The sequence below is a fragment of the Budorcas taxicolor genome, chromosome 9 (assembly GCF_023091745.1).
Source record: "Budorcas taxicolor isolate Tak-1 chromosome 9, Takin1.1, whole genome shotgun sequence".
In the NCBI taxonomy this organism is placed as follows: domain Eukaryota; kingdom Metazoa; phylum Chordata; class Mammalia; order Artiodactyla; family Bovidae; genus Budorcas; species Budorcas taxicolor.
This window is the reverse complement of record NC_068918.1, coordinates 10175327-10190670: the sequence shown is the minus strand read 5'-3', so window position 1 is coordinate 10190670 and position 15344 is coordinate 10175327. Positions and strand designations below refer to the sequence as shown.

Genomic DNA, 15344 nt, shown 5'->3' with positions numbered 1-15344 from the left:
AGTAAGCTGGAATATGAAGTTGAAGAACTCTTCCAGAATGTATCAACAAGGGATAAAATAATGGAGAGAATGAGGGAAATGTGAGAACCATATATATATATATATATATATATATATACATACACATACACGTTTTTGTAAATGTGTGTGTTGTATACACACATACATACACACTAGAAGTACGTAGTAATAAAGCTTTATTTAGTAAGAGTCTTTGAAGAAGAGAAAGACATACAGAGGGAGCAAAGAGTTGAAAAAAACAATGAACCAGAATTTTCTAGAGTTAATCTCCAAGCAAATGCATAGTATGCCAACTAAAATAAAAATAATGTAAAATATAAAAATATAAAACCTCAAGTGAGCATATTATAGTGAGATTTGAAAATATCTGAAAGGAAATATCCTGAAAATTTTTGGAGAGAATAAGAGAATTACCTTGAAATAACCATGACCTTGACCAATGTTAGTTTTTGTTTGGTGTTAACAAAGTGGGTTCCACTGAGCACCCTACAGCAAGGAGAGTTAAGAAGGCATTAAGGAATTGATTCACATTAAGAAAACTGTCTGCAACCCCAACACAGTAGTGTTTGTGCCAGCTTCTTATTGGAATGGTGACAACATGCTGGACCCAAGTGCTGATAACGTGTCTTGGTTCAAGAGTTGGAAAGTCACCTGTAATGAAGTGAAGCTTAAAGCTCTGAATGGCATCCGGCCACCAACTTGTATGACTGACAAGCCCTTGGTGCCTGCCCCTCCAGGTAGAACTGGACCTGTCCCTGTGGGCCAGTCACAGACTGGGGTTCTCAAATCTGGCATGTGGTCACCTTTGCTCCAGTTGTCATTAGAACTAAAGTGAAAAAAAAAAAAAAAGGTCTGTTGAAGTGCGCTTAAAGCCTTGAATGAAGCTTTTCTGAGGACAGTGTAGACATCAGTGTCAAGAACATGTCTGTCAGAGATGCTTGCCATGGTGGTGTTGCTCCTGAGAGCAAAAATAACCCATCGATGGAAGCAGCTAACTTCACAGCTGAAGTGATTATCCTGAGCCAACCAAGCCAAGTCAGCTGTTCACCTGTTCTGGATTGTCCACAGCTAACATAGCTTGCAGGATTGTTGAACTGAAGACGATCATGGTCACTGTTCTGGGAAGAATCTTCTGAAAGATAGCCCCAAATTCTTGAAAGGTGTTGATGCTGCCTGCCACTGTTGATAAGGTTCCGGGCAAGCTACCTGTGTGTTGAAAACTCTGACTACCCTCTGGGTCATTTTGGTATTTGTGAATGAGACAGATTTACTATGGTGCCATCAAAGCAGTAGACAAGAAGGCAGCTAGAGCTGGCGAGGTCACAGTGTGTGCCCAAAAAGCTCAGAAGGCTAACTGAAGATCATCGCCAATACCTGGCACCCCAGTCTTCATCAGTGGTGGAAGAATTGTCACAGGACTGTTTTGTCTTGATAAGTCATTTGGCAAAGAACAATTAATGATAGCAATGATAACAAAACCTTGATGGGAAGGAGAATGTTTTGTGGACCATCTGTTTTCCTCTGTGTGGCAATTTTAAATTCCTACTTTTTAAAGCAGTATTTTTTAATGGAAACAACTTGACCAGAAATCTGTCACAGAATTTTGAGATCCTTGTAAAACAATGAGAAGGGGAGGGTGTGTGGAAAGTGAGGATATAATTATAGGTTCAAAGCAGTGAGGATATAAATAAGAGGTTCAAAACTATTTTCTGTTAGCACTTTAAAGATAATGTTCCTTTTTTATTGTATGATTTATTGCATGATGTATATATAAGTCTGACGTCAATCTCTTTTTTGGAGGTAATTTTGAGTATTTTCCATTTATTTTTTATGTTCTTTAGTTGGGTTTCTTTTTCAGGTGTAAAGTCTTGAGTTTGTTGAGTTTTTTCATGTCTGTGACTGTGTTGCACTTTCATTTATTTTGATTATTCTTAGTTGTTTTCTCTGCTGCAGAAGACTTTGCCCACATTTGCTTCTCACATTTGCCTGCAGCAGGAGAGAGAGAGCCAGTTACCTTGGTATCCAAGCCTTGTAGTGACCAGTTAGCTTTGTGATCACTGTTTTGTTTCCTAGTTTGCCTTTGCCTGTCACTTATGCCTCACAGTCTGAGGTCCTCTTTCCTTTATCTGTTTTATAGCTTTAATGTGGATACAAGAGAGTTCAATATTAGACTTCGTCTGTTTTTATGAATCCTTAATCAAAAAAGGTTTTTATAACCTATCAATCAGCAAGTGAATTTCAGCCTATCACTAACCTGTGTTTTAGCTTAATGTTAAAATACTTGAGCTGGTATTATAGTCTGCTGCTGCTGCTGCTGCTAAGTTGCTTTAGTTGTGTCCGACAGTGGGCGACTCCATGGACAGCAGCCCACCAGGTTCCTCTGTCCATGGGATTCTACCTATGTGATAATCTTAAACATGAATGAGAAAAAAATGTCACTTTTAAAAAGCATTTTCTTTAAGCATACTGTAAATAAATTGAATTTACTATTTTCTAGAATCATGCTCATGAACATTTCCTGGATCTTGGAGAATCCAAAAAGCAGCAGGCAAATCAACACAATTACCGCACGAGATCTGCATTAGAAGAGACTCCTAGACCTTCAGAAGAGATAGAAAATGGCACAAGTTCTTCAGATGTGAGAGCTCGCCACATCCATAAATTTCTGTTTTCATTTTGACTTGTTTTTTTAAATATAACCTTTATACTTTGCATCCATTGATATATTTGTAGGTGTAGCTCAAACATGGTATGTCTAGATCTTAAAATGACAGTGATAGCTGAAGACCATAGTGTATGTTCAAGGCATGGCGTAGTTAGTCATAAGCTCAGGTCCACAAAACAAGTGCATCTGAATTAATTACTCCCATTATGAGGACTCGAAAGTTCAAAGATGTTTAGGTTACACATTTACCTAACTATTAAATGGTAGAGTAAGGAATTAAACCTGGGTTCTTTTTACTCCAAAACCAAGCTTTTTAATAGCATAAAGCTCTAGTCTGTATAATACAACTGATGAATAGACAGTCAACAGTTTTGGTTACTTTATAATCTCTGTACCAATTTATAGCTTTCTCAATGTAGATTTTAAAATACTCCGTATGTATAAGTATTTTCATAAATATCATTGTCCCCACAAAATTATATATTCTTTCAGCAAAGGCAGTCCATTTGCCTTTACAAATCAAGCTTACTTAGACATACAACTGTCTGTCTTCTTTTGCCCCACTCTCCTTATTAGCGTTGACTCACAGTCAAGTCAAAGACTGATTGAATTGTTGACAGCTATACGTTTTTGAAGTCATGTTTTGTTTTGCAGTGGCAGGCATGCGTGGGGATTCTCCACATATATTCTCTATGGACAGGGTTATATTAGCTCAAACTGAGAGTATTCTAACCATAATTTAAAAGTCTCCGCTGGCTTTAGGTCCTAGTATAGCCAGAACAAAATGATATTTTTAATCTGGCAAAAAGAGAAAACATATTCTTTATACAAACTTGACATTTAACAACTTAGATATACCACAAAACATAAAATATGTGTGTGCTAGTTGTTTGCATTATAAAGTGTTTCTTTATTTTTGAAAGATTTATAGAATTCTCTTAAAGTTTCTATAAAATTTTTAAAATACGAATCAACTAAAACTGTATTTCCAGGTACAACTGTTACATAAGAAAATTGCAATTTCTTTCATTTGTCTTCGAGACTAATTTGTTTTTACCTCAAGTTTGTAGAGGAGAACAGTGAGAACAGAGTGTCACCTTTGGCACAGTATATCATTTAAAAATGAAACAGTCTTAGATTTTTTGGTTCAAATATTTTGTAATTCCATATAGTACCTTTTTGTATTTAGAATATAGAAATATGTTTCTGTTCTCCCTCTTTAAAGAAGTAATATACTAAAGGTGGGAATAATTAGATAATTTGTTTAGTTTCTTTTCAGTTAGTGAACAGAGATTATTTGCTAAATAAAATTTGCTTTTAGATTTTGATCTTCACATATTTGCTTGATTTTCAGAGCTTTGTGGAAGTTATGCAATTACATTCTTCATTTTTTAAGACATGATAATGGAAAAATTTTTCTCCCCAAAATATAATATTTGATTAGTAAAAGAATACATTTCATTATCCTCATGAAAAATTATCTGAATACGCCCAGCAGTTAATAACACTGAATTGTTCTTGTTAGAGTGGGTTTAAGCTTTGAAGTAAAATGACCTGAGTTCAAAGTAGGCTTTGTTGCTTATTAATTGTACTGGCCTTGGATAAATTTCTTAGCCTGTTGAAGTTTGTTTCTTTTATATAAAAACCTGTTTCCCTAGAATCAGTATTATACTTGCTGGTTAATAGAGAACCAAAGATTTCAATATGTTAAAATAATGAGATAATTTTTTAAAATGGTAGGATAGTGTAAATAGAATAAAATAATGAAATATATTTCAGAAATCACTTATATCTGGGGAAAAAAGATCTGTTTCCTCTCACCAGTCACTGTTTTCTCTAGATCAAATGGGATGATATATACAGAGTGCTTAGAACAGTTTCTGATCTATAGTAAAATTTTAATTAATATAAATTACTATGTTTATTGAAGCAAGATTTTGTGACCACAAAACAATTTTTATAAAGAAAATGGCTTCACAGGTAGCAGCATGTGTTGACCAGTGAATATTTGCTAAAGAGAAACAGAGTGTTTGGGTAGTTTTTAATCTTCCTTATGTGTATAAAATAATACCTGAATTGGAATATTCTTTTTTACTTGATAAAGCTATTTTAATATTAATTATAATAAATAAAACCTAAAAGTTCCTAAATTTAAGTTTCATATTACCCAATCTAGAAGTTGTGTTTTGAGGCTTTAAAAAGTTAATCCATCCAAGAGATTGCTCTGAATCCATTATTAATAAGTATTTATCTTTGAGAGTTGTATTTTACAACTAATTTAAATCAGATTTTCATGAGATATCCTAATATGATTCATACTACTAGATATCACTGATATTTTCTATTAATATAGTCATATAGAATGTTAGTCTATAAAACTATACAATAAAATATATATCCCACTATCTCTTAGGAAGGTGAAGTTGTTGCTGTCAGTGGTGGAACGTCTGAAGAAGAAGAGAGAGCTTGGCACAGTGATGGCAGTTCTAGGTAATTTAATGAATTTTTTTCCCCCCGCAAGTACTATAAATTCTTTAGAAAGGTAAAGATTCTTTTCTACCAGAAACATAGTTCAGAGTCCCTTTGGGTTTAAAATTGTAACTAGATCTACAAAATGATGCTTTTAACTTTTTTCCTCAGTTGATACTTTATCTTCTGAATGCTGTTATTATTTGTAATACTGAACCACAAACTAGTTTCATTACTGGTTTTGAGAAATACTTAAGCATTAAATTATGAAAGTAATGAGATTTTGTAGAACTAACTATCTTTTATAATGGAATTTGTTAAATGCTAGTAGTATTTTCTTCTGGCAATGAGAATAAGCTTTCCCTTTTTCCTGTTTTTCCCACCCCATTTGATCATGTAAGCAAGGATTCCTTCAGCGCCATTAACTGATGATTCATATTATTACAGAGCTTAATGGCCTTGTCTGACATTGTGAGGTCTTAGTAACAAGAAGGAGTAGAGCCTTTGGGAATGGTAATTATGTTTAGCCCTGGATACTTATTCCTTGACAGCATTAGTTCTTAAAATTCCAAAGAAAGCAGGAAGCTATGTCTAAAAATTCTTCACCTCTTATTATCACGGACATTGTCACAGGACATATTTATCCTGTTTCCACAGTAGTTGCTCCCAGTAATGATATGCAAGTGTTCATCGTTATGTCTGATAGTTTCCTATATTTAAAACAAGACAGCAGAAGAAAAGCCTGCTTTCTTTTGGTTTAGCAATGGAAATAGAGTATAGTTCTGTTTTGGAACACCTCAGGTTTTACTCCAGACCACCAAAATGTATATTGCAGTAAAGCAAGTCACATGAATTTTTGTTTTCCTAGTGCCTATAAAAATTGCATTTTCATTGTGCAGTGAGGTGTGCAGTAGTGTTATCTCTAAAACAAAATTCAACATTTAAAAACATCGTTAATTTAAAAATAATGCTATAGGGAAAGTGGCACCAATAGACTTGCTTGATGCCAGGTTGCCACAAACCTTGAATTTGTAAAGAAGAAAAGAAGAAGAACCACAGTATCTACAAAGCACAATAAAACCAGTTATGCTTGTATCTCAGACCATGCAACAGCATAGAGGTTCTTGTTTTGAAAAAACGGTTCATTTCAGCTGTTGGAGAAACTATTGTAAAGAACATAGGCCTCTGGGATTTGTAGTTCTGTGCTGGCAGCAGCAGGTTTTCTGTAAGAGCTGTGTTCCATAGCGTAGCAACAGTGAGCAGTTTGGCGAGTGCCATGTACAGTGATCATGGCTGAAGTCAGTGTAAATAAGTGCTTATAAGTTCAGTATGGCCAGTTGGATAGCTGTTTGCCCTGCAGATATATTCCCAAATATCCCGAATAGTGTCTGAAAATGTTTTTTATGTAACTTTAAAATTTAAAGTTTTAAGATGAAGTCATGAATATCATACTAGAAAACACCTTAATTATTTGACTTTTACCTGCAATGACTATTCTTAGGGAGATAACAGGTAAATTGCCCATAAAAAAAGACACTTGGGCCAGAGGGACAAGGTAGTAGAATAAAACTCCAGAAAAATATGACTTCAGCCTTGTCAGCGATATTTTTAGAGAAGTGAGGATATACATCAGTAAGTCTAGGCAACCTGATAATTGATTTTAACATAGTACAATTTAGATTCCATTAAGGCATTATGTTTATAAAACTAAAAAGTCAAGTACTAAATATTCTCATGTTCTAAAAACAGAAGACAACTTAATTGGATTCTTTATTTTGCAGCATCAGTTTAGTAAAGCTTAGATCTGTTAAGAGTTTCCAGCGAGATATAACCAACGGCAAACATGATTGATAGTGATACATAAGATACTAAGGCCTGCATTTTTCTGAACCTTACTATGCCTTGAAGCGTAATATATACCTTGAGTGTATGTAGATGCTTAGTAAAGTTTGCAGGCATGATCTGCCCACTGGATAGAATACTTCTGACCCTTCCAGGTCGGTATCTAGCTACGATGACACCACCGGTGCTCTACCATGGGAGTTCGCATGTCAAGAGTGCCCACCTACCCTCACCAAGGGAGTCCTTATGCTTCTTCCTCAGCGTTGATGCCTCCTATGCTGTCTAGAGCTCTCTTTCTGTTACTAGAATTGAGGAAATTGACCATCTCTCTGCTCCTTACCTTTGTGACCCCACAATATTTTGAACACATGTAACACTCAAATCTGTATTTTTGTTAAAATTATAAATGGTATTTAAATTCATTGTTTAATTAGAACTACTTTAATTAGGCCTCATTTATCCTAAAAAATTTTGGAGATAGTAAGTTAAGCCTGCAGACTTGTAAGAAACTATTTAGAAGATGAGTTGAGAGTTAGGAAGTATTTTTAGTTCATTTAGTATGTACTATTCTGTCATAGTCTGTAGTCACTCAGTCGTGTCCGACTCTTTGCGACCCCATGGACTGTAGTTCGCCAGGCTCCTCTGTCCAAGAATTCTCCAGGCAAGAATACTGGAGTGGGTTGCCATTTCCTCTTCCAGGGGATCTTCCCAACCAGGGATTGAACCCTGGTCCTCCTGCATTGCAGGCAGATTCTTTACCATCTGAGCCACCAGGGAAGCCCATTACTTTTTATTATGATCGTTCTTTACATGTGCATACAGCAGAATCTTAACATGTGTCTTGTTCTGTGTATTTTTTAAATCCTTCTTTCCTTTTAGTGACTACTCCAGTGATTATTCTGACTGGACAGCAGATGCTGGAATTAATCTGCAACCACCAAAGAAAATTCCTAAGCATAAAACCAAGAAAGCAGAAAGCAGTTCAGATGAAGAAGAAGAATCTGAAAAACAGAAGCAAAAACAGATTAGAAAGGATAGGAAAAAAATAAATGAAGAAAAGGATGGACCAGTATCACCAAAGAAAAAGAAGCCCAAAGAAAGAAAACAAAAGGTTGAGTTATATACTTACATATATATATTTCTCTATATATAATTACATAAATAGATATTATACGTATTATATACATATATGTTTTCTGTGAAAACAGACTACACATTTTAAAAGTGCAGTGGATAAACATAAACATTGTTCAGGTTTACCAGCTAAGTAGTCATAGAAAAAACATGGAGTTACACAGTGGTAAAATAAAGCAAATAGAGATCTGTTTAGTTTTCCTCAATTTTTAAAATGTTTAATGTGTGAGAGTATTTACTTGTAGCATTATCATATTGTTATATCTTGAGCATTTGATCTTATGAGCAGAGTTTTCTTGAGACTCAGTATAATTTGTCTATTTATGTAAAAAAAATAATGCTACAAAACATATTTTATTAGCCTTTAATTGCCTTTGTCTTTCAACCATCCTTACAAACTATCACTGCTGAAAATACTACTGTGGTAACAAGCCTTCATTAATTTACAGAACTTGTGAGCCATCATTAGTCCTTAGGGCAGTAGTATTGGTTTGATAACTGCATCTTTAGTCTGCGGATAATTTGAGACAGATCAAAGAAAAGGGATAAAGGTTATGGGAATAAGATTTGTTAGTTCTTATGGAGTTGGAATATTTTAAAAACAGGAACTGTTTAACTTTTGCTCTAAAGGAAGTGAAATACAAGGGACATATTGTCTATTCCCCAAAAGACTGTAAGTTGGAAGCACATTTGGTGAAACAAATGGAAGGTTTTTTTAAAAACCAGTGCCATTTTTAGAATTAAATGGAAGATGTTATCTGTAGAATTAAATACTAGGGAGACTATAGGATGTTTATCTTTAGAGAGCTTTGAAAAATTTCAAGACTGCATCTGTCTTAAGTGTTTATTTTATCTGCATCAGTTGAGCTTTTGTTTGTTTCAGCTGTATAATTATGGATTATGGATTACTTTAATTTGGAATCCGCAGCCTCCTTTGTCACCTCCTTTGCCTTTGTCTGGAGAATATTTACCAAAGAGAATGCCACACGTTAGCCACAGTATTCCTCTTCTTCCTTGCCTGTGATGGTAAATGTAGGCTGACCCATTATTTTACATGACAGACAGATAACGCTGATTAAGCCATGTATCTGGCAAATGAGGTAAACATTTTTTTTTTCCATCTCAAGACAGTTTTGGAAACTTTGGAGGTTTGCAGTGTAACGTCCCATAATTCTTTTTTCCTAAGAATGCAGTTTACTTTACCTGGTCCCCTTTTATTTGATAATTATCCATAAACTAATACCTCAGGCTTCTTTTTACAGGCCACATTTGGATCCATTGTTACTAGTTGGCATATTTTAATTTCACTCTTTTGCTTAAAGTATTACCCCAGGGTCTGTTTGCCACTAATTTGTTTGGTACATGTTTCAAATAGTTTAAGGTTAGGATATTACAGGTTACTTCCTGTAATTTGGATTTTGTTGACATGGTTTGTTTTCAGCCTATCAGTGCATCTGACAGTAGATAGAATTGCTCTTATTCCTTAGTCATCTTATCTCAGGTAAACACAGTAACATTTCCTTTCTTCTGCCTAGAGTTGTAAAGCTGAAAAATAACTGAGACATCATTAGTTGATGTTTATTGCATCTATGAAAAAGTAAAATATCTTCCATATGGTTAATTGTTTGAATCAATAGAAGAAAAAAAAAACCTTGTTAGGCACATGCTTACTAAAATAGAATTCTCCTGAGATACAGTACAGTTATCCCAGATAGTATCTGACATATATCCCTTATGTTGTTTAGGAGCTGGAAATCAGAGCAATGAATTTTCATCTAGTGCCTGCAATACAGTCAATGAAAAGAAGTGTAAGACATAGTACTTACTCCAAAAACAATGTGTGACCAAGTTGTTTGAATTCCCTCTCCCCAAAACAGGAGAAATATCACATGATGTAATACATTTAATTGGCAAAGTCATTTTATAGATAATAGGAAACCAAAGGGAGACGTCGTAGAGTTTCTGATAAGCCTTCCAGAAGAGGTCAGATTTTAGGTGGGCCTAGAAGAATTGCCATGGATAGAAAGAAAATAGATTAATTATCTTTATCTCCGAAATTAAATCTCAGTTCATGAGGCTGTAAATTTAGAGAACTATTGATGTGTTTTATCCCATAAATGGTTTTAGTACTGACAGAAATCTAACCAAAACTTCAAGGATCCCTAAGATCTGAGTAAGATTTATTATCATAATGATTCTTGGCTATGCCATAGTCCTACAGCTATAAATATGATTACTTCTATTTAATACCCAATTTACCTGGCTTCATGTAAGAGCTGTTAGCTGTCCCACTCTGGGAAGAAATACTTGAGTAGTGTAACTAGTAGTTTATATTGAGGCTGGAGTTAGTAATTTTTAGCCTTTTCCTGCCTTTTTTTTTTGTTTTACCTAGGTCAAAGGAAGCCTTTTTCAAATACTTTAACTGAGCACCTCATTATATATAAGACTGATACAGTGTGTGGATCTCAGTACCTGGGATGGATTCATCTCATGTATAGTAAATGCCAGAGTCCTTTATCCCTCCGTTCTTCTCCACAGAACGCTCCTAATGTGTTTTAACAGAGAAATACAAAGATGGTTAATAGGAAGAAGAGTTCGTAGGAAAATGAATACTGAGTAACAGCTGAAGGAACCTGCTGCAAGTCTTACCCTCTGATACCCCGTTATGACCGTGTTTCTTTTTATGAACTTTCATTACCTCACGGTGGTAACTACCTTATAACTTCCCTTTTTTAAGCAAACACAAGAGAATAAAATTTAGAAGTCTTAGTTTACAAACACTGAACCAAAACATTTTTAATCAGCGGCATGGTGTTTCTCTGCTTATATATGTTAGGTTTCAGCTCTTAGGAAATTGATTTTTCCAAAGTCTAAGGTAACAGTTTCCATTGTAGGTGACCAGAAATTTTAAACTTTTCTTAAGACGTATTCAGAAAGTTAGGAAGTAAGAGACCTGGCTTGAGAGCATTCTGTTTGAAAAAAAATTTTTTTTTAGAAGCTTACATATGAAATGGCTAGGGAATATTCTTGGCTATGTGCAAGTATAATGTCCAGCCCATAAAAGTTAACCTTCTGTATCCTGGCACTGCTCAGCCCATGTAAAAATATCTTTCTTCTTAGCAACATGCTATGACTAGGGTTTTTTAAAGAAAAACCTTGAATATGTATTGGTTTGTTACATGGTATGTTTATAAAACTGAGAGAATGTTTAGAGGAAAGGCAACTACACAGAGCTTCTGTTTTGTTGTTTATGGGAATATCTCATCACCTATTTTTGATTTGAATATTGTCTGTGGAGCTTTGGTTGATGTAGTACTTTTTTATGGAGTGAGTTGGTGAGATTGAATGTAACTATTTTGCCACTACTACTATCTTCCCAGAATAAGGTTTTTTACTAAAGAACATACATTTTTATACAAAGATCCCTTTCCCCTTTTGTGTTTTTAACTACCTGGGCAGACTGATAGATGAATGCTTTCATGATAATATTATTTGATATTGTTTTACACTCTTAGAGATTGGCTGTGGGAGAACTAACGGAAAACGGTTTGACATTGGAAGAATGGCTGCCTTCAACATGGATTACAGACACTCTTCCCCGAAGATGTCCATTTGTGCCACAGATGGGTGATGAGGTATTTTTTAACTTCTAAAAAATATCCTTTGTTTCATTCAAATAACTTTAAATACTTTTTACAGCTCTTGAAACAGAATTCTAGAGAATTGTAGCAGTTTTATGAAGTATCTCATATCTCAGTTTATGTTTCATAGCTCTGTATGGAAAAAAGGAAAATTTAAGAGGAAAGCTTTAATAATGTTTTTTATGGCTATTATAAAAATTGCAATAGCAAATTAAATATTGTAAGAGAATAGAGGTTTATTGGCATTTAAAAAACTAGTATGTATTTTTAAATTTAATAAGAGGATTTTGTGGCCAGTTTTCTTTTCCCTAAAATAAAATATATGGTAAAGGAAAAGCAAAATTTAGCATTTGTTTATTTTTAATTGAAGGGTACTTATGTGTTTTATTTTTATTTTTTTATTTCCTAAAAGTATTTTATCAATGTTTAAATAACTATAATGTTCATAATGTGTTTCTTGGAGCTTTAAAAAATGTTATCTTCCAATTATCATTTAATTTTTTAAGAAAATACGATTAGTCATCATTTTGGACTATGTTTTTGTGAATGTGAAATGAAAATATAAGATACTAGACCAAAGTTTTCCACTCAGGAGTACATCATGTCTCCTTGTTTTTTGTGTAAATGTTAAGAGGCAGGGTTATCTGGTATTCAGTAAGTTCACAGTGAAAAGTTAGGATAAACTTGGATAGCATTTTTCAACAAGCTCAGCTGTTTTAGTTGTGGGAAGAACACTTGGTATCAGAGTGCTGTATTCACATACCAGTTCTAGTGGTAGTCAGGAGTCACTTAAATTTGACCTCCATAAATGAGAATAAATATTTGCTTTGCTCTCTTCATAAATATAAAATATATTTGAAAATATATTTGAAAATAGATTTTTCATTTTAAAGTTCCCTGCCTTTGTTTAAACTCCTTGCTACAAAATAGGTAAACAATAAACTAAACATGACCCCAAGTTACAACATACTTTATTATACAACATAAAATAAAGTGGTGAGACCAAAAAGCCAAAAAATAACTGCTTATCCTTAACCTTTTAATGTTATTTAGAACACTTTGGGTATTGTTAAGTGATAGTAGGACAGCTCAAGGAAAAGGAGGAGGGATAAAATCAAAATAATAGAATTTCTTTTCGTTTACAGGACATTAAATTCTCTACAGTTTTAGCTGATACTGTGCATCTGGGGTTAAAGGAAACACATGCAAGTTTTAAAATTGTGACATTATTTACTTTTTAGGTTTATTATTTCCGACAAGGACATGAAGCATATGTTGAAATGGCCCGGAAGAATAAAATTTATAGTATAAATCCCAAAAAACAACCATGGCATAAAATGGAACTGCGGGTATGGTGTTTATGATTTCAAGCCCCAGAAGATGTGATTATAGAGAAAATTGTATTTAATGTTATTATTTTCACTATAAGAAACTGTATCATGAAGATAGCTTTTCCTTTTAATTGAAATAATTCATAGGCATAGATTTTTAAAGAAACTTAAGATTGATTTATATATATTCTAATAGTTTATAAGTTGCCTTATAAACTATTAGTTATATATATTCTGAGAGTTTATAAGTTGCCTTAATATGAGAACTGGACAACATTAACATATTAAAGCACAGTTCATCTTTGTAAATTTGGAAGTATTTCTAGATTTATCAGCAATAGTTCAAAATTATTTCTCAGTCTTTGGAGCTGTATTAGAAAATTCTTATTTCAATAAGGTTTTCTTTCTTTTTTTTAATTGATATATAGTTTGCATACCATCAAAGTGCACCAATCTTAAGTACACAGATCCATGGGTTTTTATACATACATACAAAATAGTCACCTAGTGTTTAACAGATTATTTTGTGAATATGGTTTCTTCTTTTCTGTATCTTCAGGAACAAGAACTGATGAAAATAGTTGGCATAAAGTATGAAGTGGGATTGCCTACCCTTTGCTGCCTTAAACTTGCTTTTCTAGATCCTGATACTGGTAAACTGACCGGCGGATCATTTACAATGAAGTAAGGACTGTTGAAAGAGGCAGTAGTTTCTTAGTATTGTAGATTGTTTTTCAAGATTTGGGTACATTTGAATGTATTTTAGATATCTGTAGTTATGTGACCTGATCAATTTGTTTCTGTTTTAATAGGTACCATGATATGCCTGATGTTATAGATTTCCTGGTCTTGAGACAACAATTTGACGATGCAAAATATAGGCGGTGGAATATAGGTGCGTTATTTATTTGGAAGTTGTAATGATTGTTTTATCTAATAAGTGATTTATATTTTTCATAATTTAGATAATCGGATAAATACTGCCATTTGTGGCAATGTCAATAGGAAAGTAAGATATTTTATTAGGAATTTGGGGTATTTTTTTGTTTGCTTGTCTGTTTTAAAGAATGATAATACTTTTAAACTAGATGATGCTGAAATCTGAACACTTTTTCTCATATTTCGTGACTATGTATAAGATTGTTTATAGCTATTCCTTTTGTTAGTACATGTACTGAAATAAATTTTTATCCAAAAGAAGTAATGACAGAATTCAAACTTGAAACAAAAGAAGTCTTCTATTGAAAATGTTTAATTGGACTGGGACTAAAACTAAACTGACGTTTTTCTTTTATTGGGTATCTCTGTTAAAACTAATATTGTAACCAAGACTCAAAAAAACTTTAGAAAACCTTAAAAGTCTCCAGGCATTTAAGGTACTTTAATTTATGTACAGATGGTTATGCTGTTTACTAGAGTATTTAAGAATTTCTAAAAGGACCACTCTGGAGTAGAGTATCGTGCCTATATGCTATATTTTGCTTTGAGAAAGCACCTCAGTTGATACAGCATTTCATTCCTCCTCTAGTACCACTGGAAGGGATTAGTGTGGTGATTTGTTTATTGTTTGGTCTTGGTAAATACAGAGATTTACATGTGTGCTATAGTGAAAGTCACTCAGTTGTGTCTGACTCTGTACGACCCTATGAACTGTACAGTCCTTGGAATTCTCCAGTCCAGAATACTGGAGTGGGTAGTCTTGCCCTTCTCCAGAAGATCTTCCCAACCCAGAGATCGACCCAGGTTTCCAGCATTGCAGTCGGATTCTTTAGCAGCTGAGCCACAAGGGAAGCCCAGGAATATTGGAGTGGGTATACCTGTGTGCTATAAAAAGAAAAATTATGGAAATGTAATCATTAAAAATAGGGACATGGAAGCTGTAGAAAAAAATTTACATCCCATGTACCATTTCTCTGAAAGCTTTGAAAGATGTATTCCATCAAATTTTGTTATTCAGTCACTCAGTTGTGTCTGACTCTTTGCAACCGCGTGGACTGCAGCATGCCAGGTTTCCCTGTCCTCCACCATCTCCTGGAGCTTGCTTAAACTCATGTCCATTGAGTCAGGGATGCCATCCAACCATCTCATCCTCTGTCGTCCTCTTCTCCTCCTGTGCTCAGTCTTTCCCAGCATCAGGGTCTTTTCCAATGAGTCAACTCTTTGCATCAGGTGGCCAAAGTATTGGAGTTTCAGCTTCAGCATCAGTCCTTCCAATGAACACCCAGGACTGATCTCCTTTAG

General features: G+C 34.2%; 1 protein-coding gene across 1 annotated transcript in view; it reads left to right on the top strand.

The window, feature by feature from the left end:
* PHIP (pleckstrin homology domain interacting protein) overlaps nucleotides 1-15344 on the top strand; it is a 120435-nt gene that overhangs the window by 79584 nt on the left and 25507 nt on the right. The window contains exons 21-27 of the mRNA XM_052645580.1: nucleotides 2519-2659; nucleotides 5100-5176; nucleotides 7877-8108; nucleotides 11647-11766; nucleotides 13014-13121; nucleotides 13663-13787; nucleotides 13916-13998. Of these exons, the coding sequence (XP_052501540.1) occupies nucleotides 2519-2659; nucleotides 5100-5176; nucleotides 7877-8108; nucleotides 11647-11766; nucleotides 13014-13121; nucleotides 13663-13787; nucleotides 13916-13998 (886 nt within the window). The remainder of the gene's footprint in view (nucleotides 1-2518; nucleotides 2660-5099; nucleotides 5177-7876; nucleotides 8109-11646; nucleotides 11767-13013; nucleotides 13122-13662; nucleotides 13788-13915; nucleotides 13999-15344) is intronic.